Here is a 25,947-nt window from a genome sequence, read left to right as displayed (position 1 = left end):
TGATAAAATAAATTACAAATGTTGTATTGTTCAATATCAACGGTTCAATATCGATACGAATATCGTTGCACCCCTAATGGATAGAGATATAGATAGATAGATCTATCTCTCTCTCGATAGAGAGAATGTTTGAATTATGTTTTTGCTCTATTTTTGTGCAGAGAAGTAATGCCAGGTTTTGGGATATTACCTCCTTAGTGGGCTTGCTTAAAGAGCAAGGATGCAGCTGACATCATAGCTAACAAAAGGACTAACGTCCTACCTTTGACCGGTTTTCTCCGGGTGGGGAAAAAATAGGCCCACACAGGTATTCGCCATGAGCAAAACTGTTTATCTTTGAGTTTAAACACAGTTTTGAAACGGAACAAAAAAAGACTCAACTTTCAGGTGTGCAGAAGCTCCTCTCTGTCATGAAGTTGACGTCATTGTTTTCTTTTCTTTTCCACTGTCAGAGAGCATGCCAGCATTGACAAAGGGAATTAGTAAGCCTGGAGGCAGATGATTCCGGTGATTTGGACAATTTGGAAAAGGTTCTCAGTTGGAACTGGTTCTGGATTCCCATCCCTATTCTTGGCACCCTATTCCCAATGACATCATGCAGGTCTTGAATGGCAGCAAGTAATGACTGGTTGGTGATCAGTGTGTAGTTGCAGTTGGAGTCTGTTTCTAATGGTTGAAACGCACTGTGTGAGGTATTTTTCAAAAACGCTGGGCTTTAACTCGATTGGAGTTGTTGAAGTGAAATCGTTCCCCTCTAAGTAAAATCAGAACTCTCCTGCTTGCTCCAAGTTGAAAGAAAGTGACATGAGTACGCTCATAACTTGTAACTCCTAGCTGAACATCTGCAAGAACATGACGGAGTTCCTAAACTCCCACCTCATATGTTTATCCCCACCTGCTCTCTTCTCACCATCTGCTTCCATCTCTGCAGCACTGCAACGATGACGTCCATAATTGCCAGTCGGATATGAACATCATGGGAGCGTGGAAGAGGGGCTACACGGGTAAAGATGTGGTGGTGACCATATTAGATGACGGGATCGAGAGGAACCACCCAGACCTCTATCAGAACTACGTGAGTGTGTATGTATGCGCGTGTAGGGCGGCAATGAGTGGCAGTGTGTGCGCATATTGGCTTTGAGTCAGTGTGTGACAAGTGAGGAAGTGTATGAGTTCAAATGTAAATGCCCCTGCATGTGTTTGCATGAATGGCTATGAGTCTGCCTCATTCAGGATTAACAAGTCACATATACAACACAGTGCACTGATTAATACATAGCAATGCAGTGCCACACTATTGTGATCCTGTTTCTCTTTATTCTTTATCCTTTATTATTCTAGTTGCTCCGTTTCCGCTTAACTACTCCCTCAGTTTTCATCCAATTTTCACCATTCAAATTTTAACCTGTTCTGCTCTTTCTGCTAATGACTGCTATATCTTTTGGTGCTCAGAACTTTTATACTTTTTGAAATATTAAGCTTTTTATGCCATATTTTGTCCCATTGAGATGACTGGGACCACATGACCAGTGTGGTCACTGATATTGCTTGCCGGGGTCACCTGTGTTTTGGCTCAGTGAGATGAGCAGCCATTCTCAGAGCGGGAGGTCTGGGTTCGAATCCCCCTTATGGCAATAATTTTTCAGTTAAAAGTTCAACCTTTTTAACTCTTTTCAACACAAATTTCAGCTTCTTCACCCCTTTTCAGCAGAATTTTCAGTTTTTTCACCTCTTTTCAGCACAAATTCCAGATTCTTCAGCTGTTTTCAGAAGAAACTACAGCTTCTTCACCTCTTTTCAGCTTTTTTCAGCAGAAAGTTTAGATTTTCCACTCTTTTCAGCACAATTCAGCTTCTTCTGCACAGTGTACATTTTGCCTCTCATCATATCTTTCTTTGTGACCAGAACTGGCTTGGCTCAGTGGGATGAGCAGCTGCCGTGGTTCGAATCCTACCTGTGGCGGTTGCCGCACATCTTCCCCGCTTGCATGTACGCTTTATTGACACTGTTCAGTGTACCCTTTCAAATACAGCAGTTTTCAGCAAAGAGTTGAGCTTCTACACAGTGTTTTCAGCAGATGGTTCTCCTTCTTCTGCTGTTTTTAGATTTCACTTCACAGCATTCACACTGCATTTTTGCAGGAAATGCAACTTTTTCTAGTTATGTAAATGTGGAGAAAACAAAAATAAAAATCTGACAATTATAATTGTGATTTTAATAATACAAATTCTGCTTTGTAATCACACTGTTTCTCTTTACCATGTAACCAAGTCGTGTTCCAGAAGACAGCAGTCATGTGATGACCTAGGTAGTGATATTTGCTGCCATTTGGATCATCAGCCCATCATGTGTCTGCAATTAAATTCCAGAGAAAAACTTCCTTAAACTTGCAGATGTGCAGTTATGCTGTGTGTACATGTTTATCTCTCTGTGGGCTCATACTTTAGTGTGTGTGCGTGCTGAGGTATGTCTACCTACGACCGAGAACTGATAGTTGAACTAACTTGTTGGCCTGAGGCAGCAGGTAAAGCCATCAATCAGCTGCGCAGATGAAATGATTCACACCCTCTTTGCGCTGCTGTTATTAGCTACTCTTAATGCTTAGATTTGTTTATGCCGAAGGGCCAGTGGTGCCGCAGATTGGGTTAGCTCTGATTGCATTCGATTTACAAAACTGTTGTGAGTCGTGTTGATGTGAACTCTTCGATTGGGTTAGAGAAGCTACTCTACTAATGAATTCACTTGTTTGCTTGATATTTTGTGTGTGTGTGTGTGTGTGTGTGTGTGTGTGTGTGTGTGTGTGATGATGTTTTGTTATACTTGTGTTGACCTCCATGTCTCCTCCAGGACCCTCAGGCAAGCTATGATGTCAACAGCAACGATGTGGATCCCATGCCTCGATATGATGCGACCAACGAGAACAAGTAAGGAAAATAAATAAGGAAATCTACCCCATAACAGAGAGAGCAAGAAATTAAATTTTAACTGTAACAGGGTTTTTAGAAAATAAGCATGTGGCTTCACTGTTTTGTTTTTGCCAAAAGCTCTTCAGGATAATTTTTTTTCCCTTCATTGATTTCTAAAACAAGCTCTGTGCTTCAATATGTTTGCATTTGCTGAGTCCTGACTCTGTTGTGGTGCAGTGAGTTATATTAGCATATTTGTCTTGATGCATGCTCAATCAGTCAGGTAAGGAAATCCCAAAGAGTTGATTCTGTTCATCTGGACGTCGCTTTTTCAGTGGGAGAAACGTCGCTCATCCAAGTGACTTCTTCAGTCTCAGCTGACTGCAGTTTCCTCTTAGTCTTATAAAAGGTACATTAGCATAATGACTAAAACTAGCACCACTGACAAACAATGGGCTGTGAGGTCAGTTTCTGCGTCATTAATATGCAAGTTGTCATGACCGTTGATCAACAACCACTGATCGCATTAAGTTCACCAGGGAGGATGTGATTTATGACAGTTTAGCCTTCTTAGCTGTGAGATTTCCATCAGTAATGGGGGACATTTAAATGTTGCTGTGTACTGTAAACCTACGCATATGGATCAGTATTTAAGGTTCGACTCTCATCACTGGAGCACAAACTGGGTGTCCTCAATACAGAGCGAACACCAGCCCTACAGATACAGCGGCCAGCAAAGCAGAAGAACATCACATCAAGAAGGCCCTGAGTAAATGTTGTTATCCCAGCTGGACATTTGTCAAAGCTGGGAAGGCACCTGAAGAAAGCTTTCTTTCTTCTCTCCAGCCAATCCAGGAGAGAAGAAGGACAACTGTTGCCTCGGCAAAAATGGTGATCCCATATGTTTCAGGAGTATCGGGACTGTCGAGAAACATTTTCTCTAAACAATGCATATCTTTGGCTTTCAAACACCAAAACACGCTGTTTTAAAAATTTGTCCGCATCAAGGATCTGGTCCCCCGACACAAACAGAGTAGTGTGGTGTATCGGGGAAACCAAACAACCTCTGATGAAGCAGATGGCTCAATACAGAAGAGCTAACTCATCAGGCCAGGACTCGGCAGTCTATTAACACCTACAGGCCAGTGGACACTTTCAATGATAAGGATGTACACATCTTGAACAGGGAGGAAGGCTGGTTTGAGCGGGGAGTCAAAGAGTCCATTTACAAAGAAGAGGGAAAGACCATCTCTGAATCGAGGAGGGGGCCTAAGGGTACATCTTTCGCCCTATTACAATGCTGTGATTGCAGCCATTCCCCAACTCTCTGTGAACGGTACTCATGGTCACTGATCAATGATCAATGAGCTTTGATCAGTGGTTGTTGGTCAATGGTCATGACAGTTTACATATTAATGATTCAGAAACTTACCTCAGAGCCCATTGTTCATTCAGTGGTGCTAGTTTCAGTCATTATGCAAATGTACTGTCTATAAGGTCGGGGGAAACCTGCAGTCAGCTGAGAATGAAGAAGTAATTTGGAACTCGCTTGCCTGTGCACTTGTCTTGTGCCAGTTTGGCTCAGTGAGTGATTTTTGGGTGTGTGTGTATGTGTATTTGGCACAGCAGCTCAAGTGCCGTGGCAATGGCTCAGTCCCTGCTGGTAATACGTTGTCTTAAAGAGACATGAGGGCCACGATGCAGCTTAACGAGCTGGTTTCTGTTTGGGTTTGGATTTATATTTGACTGTGAAGCATGTGGAACAGAAATCTGGTTTATTTTTGTTTTTTGAGTTTATCATTCTCTATATGATGATTTTCTGCAGATAATTTTATCTGAATACATGAGGCACGTAATCTGTTAGCTATGTAAAGGGATAAGCTAAATTTAACTACATCTGGGATCAAAATGCAGATTATTGTCAGCAGTTACATAATGCTTGTGGATTTATGATGTCTATGTGTATAAGCAGCAAGCAGGAGGGGATAAACAACTGCATTATCACTATATTAGTCTCCTTCTTCCTCTCTGAAGTATTGTCTTTGGATCATTTATTTATTTAACAGTGAAAGTGCATATTACCAACAGTTTATTGAAATATAATTTGACAAAAATGGGGGAAAAAATATCAAAATCGCATCAGCCTAGATGCTCTTAAAGGTACAGTCTGTAATTTTTTGATTAGTTAGTGTGAAATTACAAACTGATGCATTCTCATAATCTTAGAATTAATCCATGAAAAATATATAGGAATGGGCGTCAGTTTGTGGAAGCCACCATGTTGCCCCTTCATCTTGAATACAGTGGCTGAGAATGCCAAATTGGGAGGAGAAGAGAAACTGTAGGTGCACGTGGGGCTTCCCAGCAAAACTTAATTAGTGTCTGACCTTCAGACTCGAGATATAAAGGGTCATTCACATATTTTATCATCTGAGAAAGGGTCCACCTCTCCAAAAAAGCAAAAGCGCAAAGAGACAATCCAATAATAAAATTTTATCCTCTCCATTATCTTCAAGCCTCACCTATTGTACTAAAGTCGGAGCTCTATGATACACAACAACCTGCATTAAAAATGCTCATTTTTTTCCAGATATTGTTGCAATTATTTGTTGTCAGTACATTAGACATGCGTCCCTCACAATCTCAAGATGGCTCACAAAAGCCACTAATTAATAACAACAGCTGGTTATAAGCCAACGTAACTCCAGCTAAGTGTCTGTGAGTCTAGCAATGTTGGGTTAACAGCTAACAGCGGCTAACGGCAGCAAAAACAGCTGCATGTACCGACAAAAAGTTTGGAAATCGACAACAACTCACCTTAGCATTGCTGTCATCAGACGGAAGAAGGATTCACGGATTTATCGAGTTATTTCAGACTAATTTCACAAATTAACTTTGGAGGCTTTTTGAGTAATTGAACATGAGCACATATTGATGGCTGAGGTAAAAAGCAGACTGACAGCTTACACTCACTACAGATGGTGGCCGGAGTTGTTTGTCCTACTGTGGTCCCACCATAGGTAGGATTACACACTGGAATTGGGAGGGGTAAGAAAACAGTTCTAAGTTGATTACAATCTATGAGTGTATTGACATCGAGTGGTTTTACACACTGTGGATTAGGTTAAGGAGGTAAAATTTTATAGGACAATATTTTTCTTTCTGTTTAACCTATTCATTAACCTACAATTAGGATCATAGGTTTTTAGGATCCCCATTTGCTGGGTTTGATGTTACCACTATTTATACAACAGTACGACTCTGTTTGACAAAGTGACTTGAAAATGTAAGATTTAGTAATAATATTCAGATGGATTGGGGTGAAACAATCCCAAGAAATATAAAAAACAAAAAAATTAGAGATTATATCGAGCCTAATTCATAAAGAACCAACAAGAATACTTTGCACTGGGGCCAAAAGCAACAAAAACAAAATCTGATGGCTTTACCCTTTTAAAATTTTTTTACAAAGTTAAAAAGTTAAAACTCTGTCTTCTTTTGAAACAGCCCCATTTAGAGTCATTCATTGCACAAATACATAGTTCTAAGTGAACTAAGAGACCCCGAGTGGCTGTGACACAGATGTGCAAAAAATGGAAAATACAGGCAAACAAAGACTGGAGAGACGGCCACACAGACGATTTTATGGATTACTGGAGTGAAGTGAACTGAGTGGGCTGGGACTGTTGAAGCATTTTGAAAGAAGGAGCCAGCAGCTTGGCTCATTAACTTTGATAAAGAGGCCTATCACTGATGTGCAGCTATTTGATGTGTTATACTTTAACCCTCACAGCTGCATTTGTGTTAACTTCACTGTGTCATGGACACAGAATCTGAAGGTTACCAGACCTTTACATATGGCATATGCATTTAGAATAGAATAGAATAGAATAGAATTCAACTTTATTGTCATTGCACATGCACAGGTACAGGGCAACGAAATGCAGTTTGCATCCATCCAGAAGTGCTTTAGTGATATAGATGTATTACAATATATATTAGCAATAATATAGATATGTGAGTATATTACAGAAATGGGTCTATTATGGTATGTTATAATGTACACGGTATGAAGTATGTTGTGAATATTCTATAACTATAAGTATGTACAGGCTGTAGTGAGTACAAGCTATGTACAGGATATGAACAGGATATAAATATGAAAAACTATACAGAATATGAAATAAATAACTTTACAGAATCTGGGATATACAGCTATACAGAAATGGGAACTATGCAAGTTGTAAACAGTTGTAGGATTAAAGATTATCGAATGTACAGAATGATTATTTACACAGAGCTATACAGTAGTGCAGTTAAGATAAGTGAGATATAATTCCTACAGAGGCTATATAAAGTGCTAGTGGTTGTGAGTGGTGGTTCAGTCCATGTTATTATTGTGTTTGAGGGTACAGTTGTCCATTGTGGGTGTGTGTATGTTCAGTCCATGAGTTTAACGTGGGTCAGATGTCAGGAGGCAGAGTTCAGGAGTCTGACAGCTGTGGGGAAGAAGCTGTTCCGGTACCTGGTGGTCTTAGTCCGGAGGCTCCTGTGGCGCCTCCCAGAGGGCAGGAGGGTGAAGAGTCCATGTGATGGGTGACTGGGGTCTTTGATGATTTTCCCAGCCCTTTTCAGACACCGCTTCCTGTAGATGTCTTTTATGGCAGGAAGTGGTGCTCCGGCGATGCGCTGGGCAGTTTTCACGACCCTCTGCAACGCCTTCCGGTCCGAGGCAGAGCAGTTCCCGTACCAGACTGTTATACAGTTGGTCAGGATGCTCTCGATGGTGCAGCGATAGAAGTTCACCAGGATGTCTGAGGACAGGTGGTTCTTCCTCAGAGTCCTCAAGAAGAAGAGGCGCTGGTGAGCCTTCTTGACCAGCTTGGAGCAGTTGGTCGTCCAGGTGAGATCCTCGGAGATGTGGACTCCCAGGAACTTGAAGCTGCTCACACGCTCCACAGCCATCCCCTTAATGTGGATGGGTGGATGTGGGTCAGCATTCCTCCTGTAGTCCACGATGAGCTCCTAATTTAATATCTAGGCTGGATTAAATTGAGCATAAATCAAAAGATCCAGTGTGTGACACAAAGGTCATGTTAAAGTTGCTTTGTCAAGTGGTAATGGTTTGATAAACAGCCTATCATGTAAAACATAATGCTTAAAATTTGAGCATTACTATGACTATTGGCAAATGGGTCCCCAAAATAATTTGCTGTAAAGGATTGCGCTCTGTTTTCAAGTGCAAATCTGCAAATTGGAACCATTTACAGCAACAAAGCCAGCATAGTGTGTTCTTTACTCTCACCCATTTTGTCTTTGTACGAGCAGAAACTCTGACATCATTGTAACACATCACAGCGCATACATCTGAAGTGTTTAGTCTGAAAACATTTAAAATTGAAATGGCTCCAGTCGCTTCTAATGTGAAAATAGGCATTCGCCCTACCAGTGTTAGGTTTATGAGGTTGTAAATTGGGAAAGTGGCCCCCCAGTGGGGAGAAAACTGTGACCCCAAAAGTTTGGAAATCTTTGATGTTGAAGCAATTTAGATTTTCTGCTTATAAGTATTTCTTTTTTTAAATTTATTTAGATTAATAGTAGCAGAAACACAGCACCTTAGTTAAGTGAGGACAGTGATTACAGATAATTTGAGTCTATCGTGTATCTGTGGAGCAAACTTTGCTCTGACTCCCCTGGGGTCGGGGGGTGTTCATGATAGCTAGATGCTGGGTTTCCGTGGCAACGGTCAGAGCTGTTTCCGGGACAAGGGGGAGGCGGGATGATGCAGATGTTCTCTGCAGGAGGTGAATGCGTGTGTGAGTGTGTTTGTGTCGATCCAGAAAGTGGTGTTTTTTGAGCAGGCGGCGGACGCAAACATGCCATGTTTGTTTACGCTGGTCCCTGGCCTGGGCCGATTGTCACCACTGCAGTTGCTGGTGGAATGTTACCCTGGTGTGTGTTTTTGTGTGTACATGTGTGTATTTTTAACTGTCAAAGGAAGTGTGAGGAGTCTAACATACTAGTTTTTTTTTCATTTATTTCCTGTGTGCTCGTAGGGAGCACATTACTTGCATGCTGTGCTCAGAAAATATCACAAAAGGACCTGTGTGTGTGTGTGTGTGCGCGCGTGCGCATTTGGGGAGCATTGACATTGACTACTCCAAACATTTCTCCTGATAGTATTACAAATGATGAAGTACCTACTCTTTCATCCTCTGTCAGGGAAAAGAAAAAACAAGAATTGCAGAAATATTTGTAGCGTTTCTTACATTTGTACACTTCAAGCGTATAGTTTATGATGACTTCAGCAGAAATGTACATATTTGTCCATGAAAAAGCGCGGTTACACGTCTGTCGATTCCCCTTCAGATGCAGCATGTTTATGTGGTGGTTTGCGTGTGTGATTCTGCTTGTGTATATATTTACTCATCTGGGACATTCTCCAGCTCAGTTACATGATCTGTGTGTGTGTGTGTGTGTGTGTGTGTGTGTGTGTGTGTGTGTGTGTGTGTGTGTGTGTGTGTGTGTGTGTGTGTGTGTTTAGATTTTTGTAATAAGCTTCTTCATTCCCACTCTTTCCCCAGACACGGCACACGGTGTGCGGGTGAAGTTGCTGCAGCTGCAAACAACTCCCACTGCATTGTGGGAATTGCCTACAATGCCAGAATAGGAGGTGAGCGATATGTTATATTTGCACTTTATCAACAATGTTTGACATGACATCTCTTTCAGCAGAGACCTACGTCATAAGGATTTATTAGTGTCATTAAGAGTTAAGAACCTCTAATGCATTTCAAAGGATGCTGAAGAGAACTGCCACTGCTGAACTTTGTCTCTTCTGGTTTCACTGCTTTTGTGAATGTCATTAACCTATGCAGAGTTACTGGCTCACCCTAAATGTTAGGGGTTTTTTTTATATCTCATGCACATCATAATCTCACCGACAGATTAGCTGCTTCTGTTTATATTCATTATAAACCCGACAACTGAAATGTCATTAGACATCAAAGGACATCGTAGCACAAATGTGCTGTACATATGTGTCTCCTAATTCTTTAAAAATGTTATTAATGACATTTTCAAATATTTTTAATGTTGCATTAAAAAAATATCTTCCTTCAAGTTACAATTATAGATGAACACAGTATGACCAACTAGTGACACATGAATCGTTGTGCTCAACATGCCTCATTTAACACCTCTATGCCATATAAGCCATTTCGAGTCAGCTGCTCTTAAAAATAAAAACAAAAACACTGAATCATGTCTTGTTTTTAAACACTGGATGTTCCAGAAAACTTTGACCTATTCAGCTTTTGACTGTGCACACCAAACGCACAGTGAAGCATGGTGGAGGGAGCATCATTGTTTTGGGCTGCTTTGCATTTAATCTCTTGGATGCCTTAAAAATCACTGAGGGAATAAAGAATTCAAAGTTGTATAAAGAAGCAGCCCCAATAATTATTTCATGGAGGATGTTGCTGAAAGAGGATATAACTCGAGTTCACATCAGATTGAGAGCCTGAACTGTAATTACCGGAAATCCCGGACTACAGAGCGCACCTGATTAAAAGCCGCATGCTCTAATTTTAGAAAGAAAATCAATTTTGTACTTGTACAGGTCGCACCGGATTTTAAGCCGTATGCGTTTCACTTGTAATATGAGATACTTACACAGAAATATTATACGTGAGGATTTTTAACGTTTAATTTAATCCGTAAGGTAACATAAACGTTATGGTAACATACAAAATACATACTGCAAATGCTTTTTTTTCCTCGAACAGCGCCCGTAACACGGCTACCTTTAAGTATACGTACGTATCGGTAACACACAAATTACATTGCTTATGGTTTTTTTACGGAACAGTGCACACACAACATTACGTCTCTTAACAACCCGTAAAAATATATACCGTATATATACTACTTATCAATTTTATTGGTCTACTGTTACCAGGCAAAATGTTTTTGGCCGCATGAAAAAAAAATGCATTAGCCGCATGTCAGTATAAGCCGCAGTGTTCACAGTGTGGGGGAAAAAGTAGCGGCTTATGACCCGAAAACTACGGTAATCGGTGTGTTGAATGAAGGTTCAGCTATTTTTCTGTTATTAGTTTTGTTTTTTCACCAGTTGTTTGTTGAAACAGAATCAGGCTACGTGTTATGAGCAGTAATTCCATAGATGCTTGAAATTATAGAGGTTTTACAAACTTTTTACTTTTTATTTTTTCTTCTTCTTCTTCTTATTATTATTATAGCTTATTCTGTAGATTCTTGAGATATTGATCTAACTTGATCAAATGCATGCTTTATTTCTGTGTTTATGCATCAGGTGTGCGAATGCTGGATGGAGATGTAACGGACATGGTGGAGGCCAGATCTCTTAGCTTGAACCCACAGCACATCGACATCTATAGTGCCAGCTGGGGACCCGATGATGACGGAAAGACCGTGGATGGACCAGCAACTCTGGCCAGGCAGGCCTTTGACAATGGCATCCGCACGGTGGGTACACGTACACATGGACTCTCGTATACATGTAGAAACAAGTAAACATGTGATTCATTGTTTAAACAGGACTTTGGCATTAGTATTCATGTGGCAAGAAAAGATGTAAACACACACACAAAGACACACTCAAAGCAGATGTGCATTTCACGCTAATATAATTGTAGTCTAAGCTGCTTCCAGGCTATCTCTACCTGTGAAGCTCCTCCGGACATTAGAGAGCAGCTCTGCTCTATTAGCATATATTCATTTACATATTCATAGCCTGTTTTGCATAACTGCAAGCTGGTGTTGTGATGTCGGCTGAGTGGAGCGAAAAAGCAATATCAGAGGTTAAGTGGGGTGAAGTCATTTACTGGTTATGTCTCACAAATGTGCTCATTAACATTAAAAGTTTACTTTAGGTGGCTGTTTCCATTCTGGGCAAGCAGATGTTGACCTTTTGAGGGGTGATCCAGGGAGGGAGGGGAATCGGTGGGGCTGGTTGACTCTAGAAGATGAGAACGAAAGGCTCCTGTCGCAAAACAGGAAGGAAGGGAGAGAAGGAAAAGAGTGATGGAACAGGCTGTGAGTGTTAGAAGAACAGGCCAGCCTGTTGATGACAGGCTGGCCTTTAACATGAGGTGAAGTGAGGGGGATATCTGTCCCACTGGTATGGGTAGGGCACGTGTGTCCTTGCATGCCCACCAACCGTTTGAGCCTGACTGGAAATGGCATGTTTGTGAGTGTAACAAGTACTTGTGCATATCTTGAAGTGGCAGTTTATCACAGAGAGCCAAGGTGTTAGAAATAACACTGACAGCTGTGGGGAGATACCCTGGCTTGTCCCAGTTTAAATGCGATTGTTTGAATGGGAATTGTTGTTTTAGGTGTTAATCAGACTGCCTGTGTATATTTTGTAAGAGGGAAATCCCATTAACACATTTGCAGATTTTTTTTTTTTCAATAGTTTTCTGAAGTGCTGCTTTAATTTGACTTGATCAGTTATTTTTTTAATGAATAGAACTTTTAATGAAGGTTATTTGTGGAGGTATTGCTTTTTTATTTTTCTCAGCTGCTAATGAATGCTGTTTATCCCGTGTATCGCCTCTCTCCTCTCCTTCATCGTCCTCTCTTCTTCTTTGTCCCCTTCTTTCTTTTCATAACTGCTCTTCAAAGCGCTCTCCGTCCCTCTCATCTGTCAGCATTTGCTCCTGTCTGATACCCTCCCTTCACAGAGGGCTTCGCTCGCTTATCGCTGCCTGACAGAAGCCCCCTTTTGAAGAACTCCATTCTACCTTTTATTCCTGGCTCTATGTCTGTGTGTGTCTGTGTGTGTTAGTGCGCTTATTGTGCGAGTGTGTCTTGACAAACGTTGTGAATTTTAGCACCCGTGTGTTTGTCAGAGATCTCTTCTGCTGACTCCTGGGTGAACTTTGACTGTGACATCCTCAGCGTGTCTCCGCTGGGTTCGCGGTGTAGATCAAAATTAGTTTGAACAAATGTGGAAGTATACCTTCTAACTGAAATGGTAAAAGAAAAAACTGAGGCAAAATTGTATTAATGTGAGTGTGAGGCTCACCCTTAACATGGGCTCTCCATTAGGAAGATTTTCTGAATACGACTGGGATTTTTTTTTTTGTTTGTTTGTTGTTGTTTTTTTAAATGTTCTGAACACCAAGATTTGTATTTTCGGTTTGTGTTATGTTTATGTCCTGTGGCAAACTCTGGTCACATAGGGGGAAAAAAGTATTTCCTTACTGGCTGATGAATGGCTGCTAGCAGTTGCTGAATAAAATTCGTCACAAAGAGGTATACGGTGCTGCAGTGGATGCATACTTTGCTTTAGCGATCAGTGGTTGGCAGGGAGGGAGGAACTGACAGGTCTCTGACTTGCCTGCATGGCTCGGGCTTCGGGAGCTGATTTCACAGCCACTGGCAGCAACCTCCAGCACCCACTGACCAGTCAGTCGAAGAATGCAGTTTACTTATAACCGGTTGTTTTCAGATGGTTGAGGCGGTCTCTCTACGCCCATGTAACCAGGGCCTAAAATCTGGAAAACATGCACATAAAAAACTTCCCATCTTGAAGTCGTGAAGGCTTCCTTTCTGCCAAGCAATGCCCGTGATCTGTCGTCTGTATTTGTTCAGTGCTTTCTTTTCACATTATAATGTGACTGCTTTGATGTTTACGTGGCAATTTCAAAGAAAAGCCACAGAATACTAAGCAAAACACAGTATCTTTCTCTAGGATGTAACAAAATGGAAATGTTGAGTAGAGGGGAAAGACGGTGCGTAAAAAAAAAAAAAAAAAAAAAAAAAAAGTAACAAGAAGCAACAAAAACGGAGTTGAAGGGTAGAAAATGTGGAATTAAGGGAATTGAAGAGCCTGAGTTACTGTTGATATGCAATTCCTTTTAATCATACAAAGTATTTGACAAATTTAAGTTTATAGTTTTTACTAATGAAGTGTAGTCAGACTTCAGACGTCATACAATGCAATGTACAGTTCAGGAAAGCGTGCATCTTTTTAATGTAATTTCCTGTAGCTCAATTATTGCAATTTAAAACGAACGTAATAGTTTCCAGTAAAGTCTGTCAGTCAGTAAACGATGCTGCATGCTCTGCTGCAGTGACGTGACAAGACAGAAGTGAACCTCGCTCAGTCCAAGATCCTAAAAACCCTCACTTACACAGCATGGCTCCAAGCATTGCCAACATCTTTTTTTCTTTTTTTAGGTGGAGGCAGGCACACACATCCACAGTATTTGGCCAGTTAAAACATTATGATTACTAAACTTGGATCAGATAACATCAGTTCTGTTGCCAGACACCCACAAGATCGTTGAGGACTTTAACTGTCTGGCTTCTCTCTGATCTTTTTCTGCTCTTTTGCTGTTGCTGGTAAAGATTTCTTTTTTCTTTTTTCTTCAAGCAATTCTTCAATCTATCGCTTTCATTTTTAAAATACATTAAAAGATCATTTTAAAATAAAGCCAAAGGTCTAGCGGGCAGCAACTGCCTCCAAGTACAAAGACAATTTGAAGTCTTTTAATAAAAACCTTCTCTTGTTTCTTCTCCTGTCAGGGGAGAAAGGGCCGCGGCTCCATCTTTGTATGGGCTTCAGGAAACGGCGGGCGCAGCAGAGACCACTGCTCCTGTGACGGCTACACCAATTCCATCTACACCATCTCCATCTCCAGCACGGCTGAGAGCGGACGCAAGCCCTGGTACCTGGAGGAGTGCTCGTCTACACTGACCACCACTTACAGCAGCGGGGAGAACTACGACCGAAAGATTGTAAGTGCTGAGTGAAGGAAAATAAGCACCAATGGGTGATGACTGATGATTTCAGTTACGCACCAAACACCACACATTTATTTGTCCACATCCAAATGATCCAGTTTAGGTGATGTAAGCGTCTGGCTAGGATGCCTCCTGGGTGATGTGTTCTGGGTATGTCCTACCAGGAAGAGGCACTGGGGTAGACCCAGGACATGCTGGAGGGATTATGTATCTTGACTGGCCTGGGAATGCTTTGGTCTTCCCCTTCTCTTTTGCTCAGTCTGCTGCCATGGATGGCTGGATAGATGGAGGAAAACCCAGTATAGTATAATTTCAAATAAGCATACAGCATGGCTCCTGTGCACCTCCCAGGTGAAGTATTTCCAGGCATGACCTGCTGGTAGGAGACTCCAGGGTGGGCCCAGGACATGCTGCAGATGTTATTTCTCTCAGCTAGCTTGGGAACACATCTGTTTCTCCCAAAAGAGCTGAAGGAGGTGGATGGGGAAAGAGAGGTTTAGGCTTCTCTGCCTTTAATGCTGCCCCTTTAACAGAGTTAAATGATGGATGGATGGAGGTATGGTTCAGCATGATAAAAACTGACATGAACCTGGCCTCGTGTGTGCTTGTAGGTCCAGTTTTGTAGCCTTGTTTAACTCAGATCAACCACATCAGTCCCGCTGACCTGCTGGGATGAGCAGTGCCTGTTGGCCTCTTCGAGTTGGCTTGTCTGGCAGCGTCTTGTTGCATTCCTCATACTGATGCTACTACACACACACACACACACACACACACACACACACACACACACACACACACACACACACACACACACACACACACCCCTGAACACGCATGCTGTGTATGATTTATCGCTGGCTGTGTACTCTTTGTTCACAGTAGAACTTCATATATTTGATATATGAGTGTCAGCATATCTACTTGGGCACATACTGTCGACTCTAATACTATTGAACCACTTTCTGTTCTCGTGTATATGTGTGTGTGTCTCTTCAGATAATCCCCCAAACTTTTCAGTCCAGAAAAGGTCCTTTGATGAGGGCTAAGACTGGAAGTTAGCCAGGCTTTCCTTGGCTAACTGACTGTCAAGCTGTCTGACTAGTTCGCTGCTTAAAGTCCATACAATCAAAGGGAACATGCAGCTTTTTAATAACACGTTTTTATGCTACTTTATACTTCTTACAGTGTTTTCCTTTCTTCTTTAACACTAAACTTATTCCCTGTGAATCTGGTGATTTTGTGTGTGTGTGTGTGTGTGTGTGTGTGTGTGTGTGTGTGTGTGTGTGCTTGCGTGTTGAGTGTGTGTGTGCGTGTGCGTGTGTGTTATCTATAGAAAGGCAGCGTATCAAAGCTGGAATGGTAGTTTAAAGAGTTTCAGGTGTGTCTAAATCCTGCTGATCCTCATGACTTCAATCTCTTCCCGTCTTTTTCTCCCTCTGGTCTTCCCGGTACTGTCATTGTTGATTCCTTTCCTCCACCTCTGTAATGCCCTTCTCATGGTTTCCTTCATTGTTTGCTTACGGCTTTCTGATTCCTCATCCTCTCTTTTATCATCTTTGACGTTGATTCATCATCCTGCGCCTGTCTCTTTGTTGCCTCTGACTCCCTTCACTTCTCTTTCCACAGATCACAACAGACCTGAGGCATCGGTGTACAGACAGTCACACAGGGACGTCAGCCTCAGCTCCCATGGCTGCTGCGATAATTGCTTTGGCCCTGGAGGCAAAGTAAGATCCACTTAACCTCATCCTTTCACTTCATCCCTTTGCCCTGTGCTCACCTTCTAATGCCTTCTTGTCCTCTGGCCTGTTTTGGTGTGTAAAAGGCACCACGTGAAGTTGCTCTCTTCTTTTTTTTTTCTTTGTTTTTTTTTTGTCAGAGTCAGCAGGACAGATGCATTTAATTACACGGAAATGCTGTCTTTCTTTTTATCAGCCCACATTTGTGAAGCTGTAAAGAGTTTTACAAGATGAGGTCATACTGGATAACAGATCATCTGCTTGTTTTCAGTTTCAGCGTCACATCTAGTGACGTGTAAACTTACTGTTGGATGGTGGGCCAGAAAAAAACGCGTGTGCCTGTTTTTGAATGTGCAATAAACTTTCATCCGTTCAGTGATGCATTCACATTTGCTGCTTCTGCACTTTAAGCTCAGCATATTTGTGAGTGTGCGTTGTGGTGAAAAAAAATGCATGAATACAGGATGCTTGTTAGCTGCTGTAAAGCCTGTTTGACTGTCAGAAATTTGCGTTGAACATCCACAGATATGTGACAAATTAAAAGAAAATCCAGTAGACCTTGGCATTGATTCTGCTGGATGGATGAGCACATTCCCTCATTAGAAGAGTGCTGCCAAACACATTGGTTTAAAATCTCCCCTTCAGGTTTAAATCTGGAGAGCTGGTGTGTTCGGTCACCCCCTCGTGCCCTGTTGATGGAGGCGTTATCACTGTAAACAACTTTGTATTTGTAATGACCTTGTAATTGTCCACTTCCTGCTGTGACAAAAAAATTTCCCACGTGTGGGACTAATAAAGGTTATCTTATCTTATCTTATCTTATCTTATCTTAATGACCTCTCCCTAATGCTACATTAACAGTGAGATGGCAGCACAACCAAAATTTTTGCAACAGTGTGCAGCAAACTTGGATCTCGCTGCTTTTGAAACGGTTGCTTTGAAGATGGGGACCAGGTCTGTGACTACGCTGGTGGTGTGTGATAGTGAAGGTGACCAAACGGCAATAAGACAATCAGTCTGCTGTCAGTTTGTGTCGCGTTATCTGCATTTTTTTTTCTTTTTGCAATAATATAGAGATTTAACCATGATAAGGTAAACATCTCTTTGTGTCTGCACACACAGGCATTCACATAAACTACTTGCATTCAGAGCCCAGTTCAAAGCCCACAGATGTGAAGCAAAAATTTAGAAATTCCTCCACAAATAGTGACGCAGCTGCTGCTGAATGACACAGGTGCTTAGCAACCTTCAGCTTTTTATATCCAAGTATATAAAGAATACAAGCAGTTGGCAACCAGTTGAATTGAGTCCACAATTAGAAGCAGACAACACACTCAGCATGTTAGTATGTTAGCACACTTTTGTTAAAAAATAAATTAGACAATAGTTATTTGCAAACCTTTGTCGACCTGTGTGAGAGTGATTGCAACCACACACTTACATCCAATCTCATTCTACTAGTGTGACCGAGCCATAACAGGTCAAGTGGACCCAAACTGTGCCAGCTAAATTAATTTGGCAGAATAAGGTCAACACTAAAGATTTACTGGATTTTTAAGCTATTTGTAACAAGCAGATAGGACATTTTGGGCGTCTTTTTTCCGGGGACTTTTTATTTTCTTTTTAGATTTGACTAAAGTGCCAATGTGAAGAAGCGAGATGAGAAAAATAGGAGACAGATATTAAGAACAAACAGGTTTTTCTTTGTTTTGTCCCCCAGTTGGTTTCAGTTAAGCGTTCATGTCTTCTCAAAGCCCTGGGTGCTCTGTGCTGGCCTGTTCTCACTTTAAACCTGTTGAGGGGCTCAGTGTGTGATACATTCATGAATTGGAAACAGTGCAGGTGCAGAGACTCTGAATTAGGCCCATCATCACATGTTGAGCGGCTCAGTTAGCTGAGGTCACTTCGTTTAACCTGGATAATCCAATCCAAATCCTCCCTGTAGAAAATATTCTCCGTTTCCAGGCAGTGCTGGACACATAAGCCTGTTTCCTCAACAAGATTATCACACACTGTTTCTTGTCTGCCTGCTTTCTTCTTTTGCTGGCATTCACGTCGTCTCTGTGGTACTTTCTCTGCCTTTACTATAGTCACAATGCTCTGTGTTCTTACTCCTCCAAAATCTTTTTTTTCCCTCCATGCCTATTTATTCAAAAAGGATAGGATGAAAGACGAAAAGGGTAAACTGTTTAGAAAAAGTCTGTCTCGTACTGATCATATCGGCTCTTATCTGGTGAATGAGGGCGAGCAAACTCTGTGATAAACACATCAAGATGCCCTTATGCTAGACTTCACTACAATCTCCGTTTTGAGGCAATCTTTGTTGGTATGAGCAAAGATTGGAATGGGAAACTTCAGAAAACTGCCCCATGTGATGTTCTCTGTGGATTTTGCCAAGTTTAAGATGTTTCAGTGAGTGCTAGATTTAGCACGGCAAGCTTTTTAAAGCAAGCTTTGTGTCCTTAAAATGGAGAAACGTTAGAGAGAGTGAACGTGGAGACCAAAGGCTTCACTGACGAAAGAACAAGAAATGAGAATGAGCTGCCTGACATATGAACCTCATCTACTGGGAGATTTTAAGAAACCAAAACAGGGACAGATGGATTTCAGTCCCCCCCCCTACATTTTCAGATTTAAAATTAAAGAGAGTGGCATGAAAAACTGTATCACTGGACTGAAGTAAGAGTAGAAAATAGATGGAGTCTTAGTGTTTTGCTTCACCCACTTCTCGTTCTTCTGTCACTGTGCTTTTAGCTGTCTCCCTTCAGATTGCCCCTGTGTGTTTTCAGCCATAATTACGCTTGAGAGAAGCACCAAGAAACCTATATTAGATGTCTGATTTGCTGCCGGTTTCCCCCAGCATGTGAGCTGTTCCATTAATTAGTATTGGCTTGTTTATGGGAAGGCAGTCATGGCCTAGATAACGATGCCAAAGTCACTTTTAATTAATGACCATAAAACATTTATGGACCCATAATTACACACTGGCAGCTAAGCCTATTAATATTGATCTGACCATTAATTATTCTGACTTTTCATTGGACTTATTTGTGCTGCCATCCCTTATTTATTTCTTACTTGACTTTATTTTAAGACATTAGGTCTGTTCTACAATTACAAGTCTGGCCTCATCGAGAGCATTAGTGAGTTTTGGGCATGTGTAACAGCTTGTAAATGTCTTGTTGCATTCTTGGCATTGTGGGGATTTCTTTTCTCTGGATTTTATTAGAAATTTAAAAAGGGGAAAAAAGAGAAAATGTGTTGTAAAATCTCCTTTTTTTTGTCTAATCGTCCTCATGTCCTGCAAAAAGTGCTTAAACTATAAACTCTTATAACTAAGTGAATTTGATTATATTTTCCGTGGTGTCAGCTGTAGGTTAGTGAAGTCCTGTCTTAAGACCTCGAGCTGAGGAAGTTGAACACCATCTTGATGCTTTGTGCCTAACGTGCTTTCTAAAGGGTGGATCTGACTGAGATGCTCATTGACACTTCCTGCTCATATAGTAGAGACTTGCCAATCCCGACGGAGCCTTGCCCTAAACCATAACATAATTTATCACCTACTTTACTCCAATTTGGGCCATAATTCACAAACTAAACATCACACTGGAATTAAATAAGACACAAAAATGATGATAAAGACCCATTAACCCATCAGGAGATTATTTATTGAGCTCTTATGACACGGGGCAGAGGGGAGATTTTCTAAGATGCTAACCAATCAGGGGGTTCAACCTCTGCTGGCAATCATAAATAATGCAGGTTTAAGGCGCTACTACTAGAGACATTATTAGAGGGGCGTTCAAAGTCAAAGAATGTGAAATTAAAATCTATGGGAGGATTCCTCAGCAGCAAAGATGGAGGTAGAAGTCGACGTATCAGAGGAGAAACAAAGATACATTTTTGGCGACTTTTGAAATTGAACATAAACAGGATGCTTCAAATAATTTCTCATCTAAGTCTCTGAAGGCGTTTCTAAGCCGTACCTTCAGACTTCCTTCTAGAAAGATTTTGTTTCTGCATTGGTTTTACTGATCAGACCCAGAAACTGTGTCCATCTTTTATATTAAATCAGCGTTTTGAAAGAAAGAAATGCTGGACAGATTTTTTTTCTAAGCTCTTAAAAGATTTTTTTTATTTATTTATTTTTAAGTAAGTATTCTAGGGTTTGCTTGGGTCCAAGTTGGAACCTGACGAGTGTGGAATTTTTAAGACTTAAAAAAATTGGATATTAAAAAATCTTTTTGTTCCTGATGAGACACAGGAAACATAAACATTCATCACATGTATTTTATTTTTAAAGTTTTTTTTATTTTCTTGTTTATGCTCTGCCCTGCTTGGATCAGCTGGTTGTTGTGTTTTTTGGGGTTCCAATAGGGGTAGGGGGGTAGACAATATGGCCCCCAAATTATATCACATTTTAAGAAAATTAGCAGTAACAATATTTCTGAATGAATATTTAAAAATGTAGTGAATGTTTTATCAATGCTTTTAGCTTGTAGGCAGTAACTTTATAAATGTGAGTAATGTTTATCAATGAGCTTCTGTTACCACTGACACACTTCAACATTTAAAGTGTGAATCTATTGAAACAAGCTGCCAGCAGCAGTCTACTGTAGTGTTTTTACATGGAAATGAAAACAGCTGCATGACACTTATGATTAGCAATAACTAAAGTAGCTCAAACTTCTAACAAAATTGTCACACAATAAAACCCACAAACATTTTCTACCTGGGATGTTGGAGCTTTTTAACGAACTGCTTATAGTCCTGCTTTACCAAGCAAGCGTCAGTTTGTCACTGTTTGCTCTTTCTGTCATGTGGAGCACAGCTAGCAAGCGCTACAGTGGGGTCATTTGTTTACATTTGAGTCGCACAGCACCAGCCGCTAGCACCTCCTCTGTGGCTTGGTTGTTTTTGTTTTTTTTTTGTTTTTTTTTTTATCTATATTTATTTATTTGCTGGTTATTTGCTATGCTGGTTTGTTACACAATGTTTTGTTTGCCTGACCTGATTGGTGCACTATCAGGATGAATAAGTATACGAGGTAAACCGTTAGGAAGAGTTAATCTATCTTGCATTCATTCTAATAAGTAAGCCATTAGCGACAAACACAGGTTACCATCAGTGTTGCTTTCCTCCTTGGAGGCATATATCACAGGCATAGCCAGTTGGTGGTGAAACAAAACTCTGTACAGCAGGTTTCACAGACCGCAGGTAGCTCCTCTAATGTTAGCAACTCAACAAGCCTCGTTCCTGTCTATATCTGCCCGAGATTGGGGCAGATATCGGTCTATTTTGTTAGGCTCTAACACTAAAATGTGAGGTTGAAAGCCTAAAATCATAGTTTTAGGTCAAAAGCTTTGGGGAATTGCAAATTCTGGAGGTCTCAGATGGTGAGGGAGTGACATGAGGGGAGAGAACAGAGCATCTGGCCAGCATATGAGATGGAAGGGAATCCCAGGAAACTTGGTGACCCACTTCTTCCTGGTTTTTTTTCCTTTAATGTAACATTTGGACATCAAAGGAGTTGAGACACATGGCTGCCATCCTGTAATGGATCTCACGTGAGATCTAAGAAACTAGAGACGGAACAAGCATCTACGCCCTCTGTAATTTTCTCTCTCAGTAATTTTCCACCTACTGTATATTCATTTTTCTTTACCTACATTTCGTCTTTCTGCTTTGTTTTTTTTAACCCGCTTCACCTTTTGTACTGGATTTGTTTTTCCCAACGTTCCTTTCATCTAGCCAACGGCCGCCTCTTCCTCCCCTCCCCGCCACGATGATGTCTGATTGTTAACTCTCACAACAAAGATCTGTCTGTCTGTCTTTATCTCCATTCTGCCTTTTTTAATGTCTAATCAACGTTATCATTCCTGTATAACTTCCTGCTTTTGTGAAGGCAGTTCAAATATTTAGCGGTAGTGTAGGACAGCTAAGCAAAGTTTCTTCTTCTTTTTTTCGTTAATAAATCGATGGATTTCTTTTTATTTGTGTTTTCCTCTGCTAGTCCTCTGCTATCATGGAGAGACGTTCAGCATATCATTGTGAAAACCTCTAGAGCCGGACACCTCAGCGCTCCTGACTGGAAGACGAATGCTGCTGGTTACAATGGTAAACACTCACACACTCACTCACTCACTCACTCACTCACTCACTCACTCACTCACTCAGACGTAAATGAAAGCAGTAAAATTCTTGAATCTCTGTTGCATCCAAACCTGTTTACTTCTTGCTCAAAAAGAGAGCATCGAAATATATCTGCTTATGAATTCAGACCATCTACCACAGTGTTTTCTCAACCATGAACCACATTGAATTTCAATATCTTATCAGTGCCTCTACACAATAAAAATAATCGGTTACAAGTCCTATGTGACTGATTTTAATTAATTTTCAAGAAGTTCACTGAGCGGTGTTTGAAGTCTGGATGGGTGATAATCATTAAAAAACGTCTTTGAAATAAAGTTGATTTAACTTAATTGGAATTTGTCTTTATAAAGCTGACTTTTTGCCCCCCCTAGAAGTGTTTGATATTTGTTTGAGGCTTTTGATTTACTGCTGGGAATCTGCGCTTCTTCGTTTCATACCGCCAGAATATCAAACAAACAAATAAACGTTACACAGAACAGAGCCAGTAGAGCTTTCACATAAAGCTTCCTTTGAGCTGTTTCTCTAGCAGGTGGAGCTGACGGTAAAGGTAAAAAGGAAACGTAACAGCTCTGTGTTAGAAAAGTCAGATCAGTTTGAACACAGGAGGATGATGTAAGGAATTTCTTTTTCAGCAGATCTTATCTTAACTAACCAATTACTGCATTGTGAAAATGTATATTTTTATTAGATTATTCTGAAGGCGGTTGATGAGAAGTTTCCAAAAATGTCTTGTTCTTGCTTGCTTAAGTACGGCGCTGCCAGCTGCCATCTGTCAGGGTCCATGTGGTGGGTGCTATTTTGTAACTTTGAGTGCGTACCTGTGTGTGTGTGTGTGTGTGTGTGTGTGTGTGTGTATTATTGTGTGTGTGTTGGAGAGAAACCAAGAGAGGGAGAACTAAGGGTCAGCCAAGCTGCAGGCCCAGTGTGCCTGGAGATTTTCCAAGTGACAGAGGAGAGGAGGAGGGGTGAGGAAGTATGAAAGGAATTCATATTTGATTAGCTGTACATATAAGCAGTCTTATTTTTTTCTAACTCTTTTCTGACTAAGAGGGGCATTTAAAACGTACGTGATAGAGTTTCACTTTGGTTGACGCGTTCTGATTCTTCTCGGGCAACAATTGTAGGACTCTAAAAGCAACTACACTCATCGGCCACTATATTAGGCACACCTCTTCATGAACACATTAACATATTTAATCAGGCAATCACATGCTCAGTTTTGAGGTGTAGGTGTGGTTAAGATGACCTGCTTAAGTTCACAATGAGCATCACAATGAGGAACAAGGTGATTTAACCCTTTATCACCCAAGTGTTATAGCGGCGTCTGGACTAATTCTCATCTGTCAGGAAGCATCTGAATTTTCCCGCTAGACCAAAATTGTTGAGGAGCTATGGTTATGTGAAGCACGTACAATTTAAATGGAGCTTTTTTTTTTTTTTCTTTTTGTTGTTTGTCTTCAGACACCCGTACTTGGTGAAAGCTTTGTGCTACTGTGACACATCAGACATAACCTCAAAAGTCATCTTCTCTTCTTTATGAAACCGCTTGCCTTTTATTATGGTCATTTGAAGACTGGTTATGAGATTGACCGATGGTTTAAAAACAAAAAACAGGAGCTAGGTGACTTTGAATGTGGCGTAGTGCTTCAAAAAAAAGAAAATATCCAGGGAGTTGTAGTTGTCTGGGTAAAAATACCTTGTTGATGTCAGAGAGGACTGGTCAGACTGCTTTGACCTGATAGGAAGGCAACAGTGACTCAAATAAACCCCTCTTTCGTCCAACCTGGTGCTACCCAGTGAGGCCAGATTCTGTAAAAGGATGTTGACGCCGATGTTGTACTGTGGCTGCTTAAAAACGCAAAATCTTCTTAAGGAGCTTTAAGATGTAACCCTCTTCTGACAAACTGTTCGTAGCCAAAAACAATCGAATAAATCGGCCTGACTACCTGTGACTTTCTGCTGTTTCCTGCAGTCAGCCACCTGTATGGTTTCGGCCTGATGGATGCCGAGGCGATGGTGAAGGAGGCGGAGCGATGGAAGCAAGTTCCCACTCAACATGTTTGTGTGGAGAGTGCAGACCGACAAATCAGGTAAAACATAAGGCAGGTTGCATAATCTCTTATAAGTCATAAGTATGTGGACAAAACACTTGAAGCAGATTCGAGATCAGACTTTGGGAACCTGGCTGCAGGAATTTTACTCCGTTCAGTCACAAAAGCATCATTAAACTCTGTAAGCTGATGAGCGATGTTCGTAGTTGGTATTCCAAAATGATCCCTAAGGAAGCACGGGATATGGGAAACAGCCTCCCCCAACTGTTGCTACAAAGCTGGAGTGATCCAGCTTTGTAGCAACAGTTTTAAAAGAGCTTTAAAATTTCGCCAATTAAATTAAAAGCTTGGTGTTCCTGCATTAAATAATCATGGATGTCTACTGCTAGGGTGATTTGTTAAAAGAGTATATGTATATGTACAGTTTCTATGACACAAAGGAATCTGATCCCATCTAGTGTCCTCATATACCAACAAGTCTTATTAAATATGCTTTCATTCTGGCTAAGTCAGATTTTGTAAGCTGTTGTGAGAGCCCCTGCCGCCCCCACTCTTTGTTTCAATCTGTTCCCCCCTCTCAGTTGTACTGTCTTTCTATTTTCTTTCTTATTTCTTTCTCTCTCTGGTGTTTTGCACTGGCATGTGTTTCAGAGTGCAGTTGTGCAAGCTGTACCTTGATAGGGGCCAAGCATTAGTTCTGGCAGGGTGGTTCTCACATAAGACCTTTACTATGTGTGTGTGTGTGTGTGTGTGTATGTACACACACACGCATATGTGCACACACTTGCATAGAGAGAGCCAGGGCTTCACTTGTTATTCTTGATGCAGCTGGAAGCCTGAGCTCTGTTCTGTGTTAGGCAGGCTGGCTGAACTTGGGCCCTGAACTGGTTTGCTTTCAGTTGAAGGCTCAGTGGCCAGCGACTGCACCATTATCACTGTCATTCTGTCTGTTCTGCACCAGTGCACAAGCCAGCCCATATGAGGCTTATGTAAAAGTCTAACTCCTGTCGGAGGCTGTTGTGTTAAGCAATCCTTACTGGTGGGTAATGAAGAAATATATGTGCTGTGAATGGGATTAAAGCATTGTTTTTGAACAGAAGTAACACTTCCATTAAGCCACAATAAGAAGAAAGTAAGCAATCACCAGAAACAAAAGGCGTTGTATTGTTTTTTGTTTTTTTTGCTTCTGAAGTGAAGGCAAAACAATCATAAAAGTTTTATCTGTGACACATTTTCAAATCTGGATTCGTCCCAAAAGGAGCGAAACGACCTCCTCCATAAACCCAAGAGTTTGTTTAA

At 41.1% G+C, this 25,947-nt stretch overlaps 1 protein-coding gene across 3 annotated transcripts in view; it reads left to right on the top strand.

Annotated features, from left to right (window-relative positions):
• The window catches only part of pcsk5b (proprotein convertase subtilisin/kexin type 5b), an 88,454-nt gene that overhangs the window by 21,755 nt on the left and 40,752 nt on the right, over positions 1-25,947 (top strand). For all 3 annotated transcript variants that reach the window (XM_082553804.1, XM_082553806.1, XM_082553805.1), the window contains exons 4-11: positions 932-1,075; positions 2,848-2,924; positions 9,491-9,579; positions 11,242-11,414; positions 14,484-14,696; positions 16,329-16,429; positions 22,455-22,558; positions 24,570-24,687. In XM_082553804.1, coding sequence (XP_082409930.1) covers positions 932-1,075; positions 2,848-2,924; positions 9,491-9,579; positions 11,242-11,414; positions 14,484-14,696; positions 16,329-16,429; positions 22,455-22,558; positions 24,570-24,687 — 1,019 coding nt within the window. The remainder of the gene's footprint in view (positions 1-931; positions 1,076-2,847; positions 2,925-9,490; positions 9,580-11,241; positions 11,415-14,483; positions 14,697-16,328; positions 16,430-22,454; positions 22,559-24,569; positions 24,688-25,947) is intronic.

This window comes from Aulonocara stuartgranti, assembly GCF_965226115.1.
Source record: "Aulonocara stuartgranti genome assembly, chromosome: 12".
Taxonomy (NCBI): domain Eukaryota; kingdom Metazoa; phylum Chordata; class Actinopteri; order Cichliformes; family Cichlidae; genus Aulonocara; species Aulonocara stuartgranti.
This window is presented reverse-complemented; position numbering and strand designations above follow the sequence as displayed.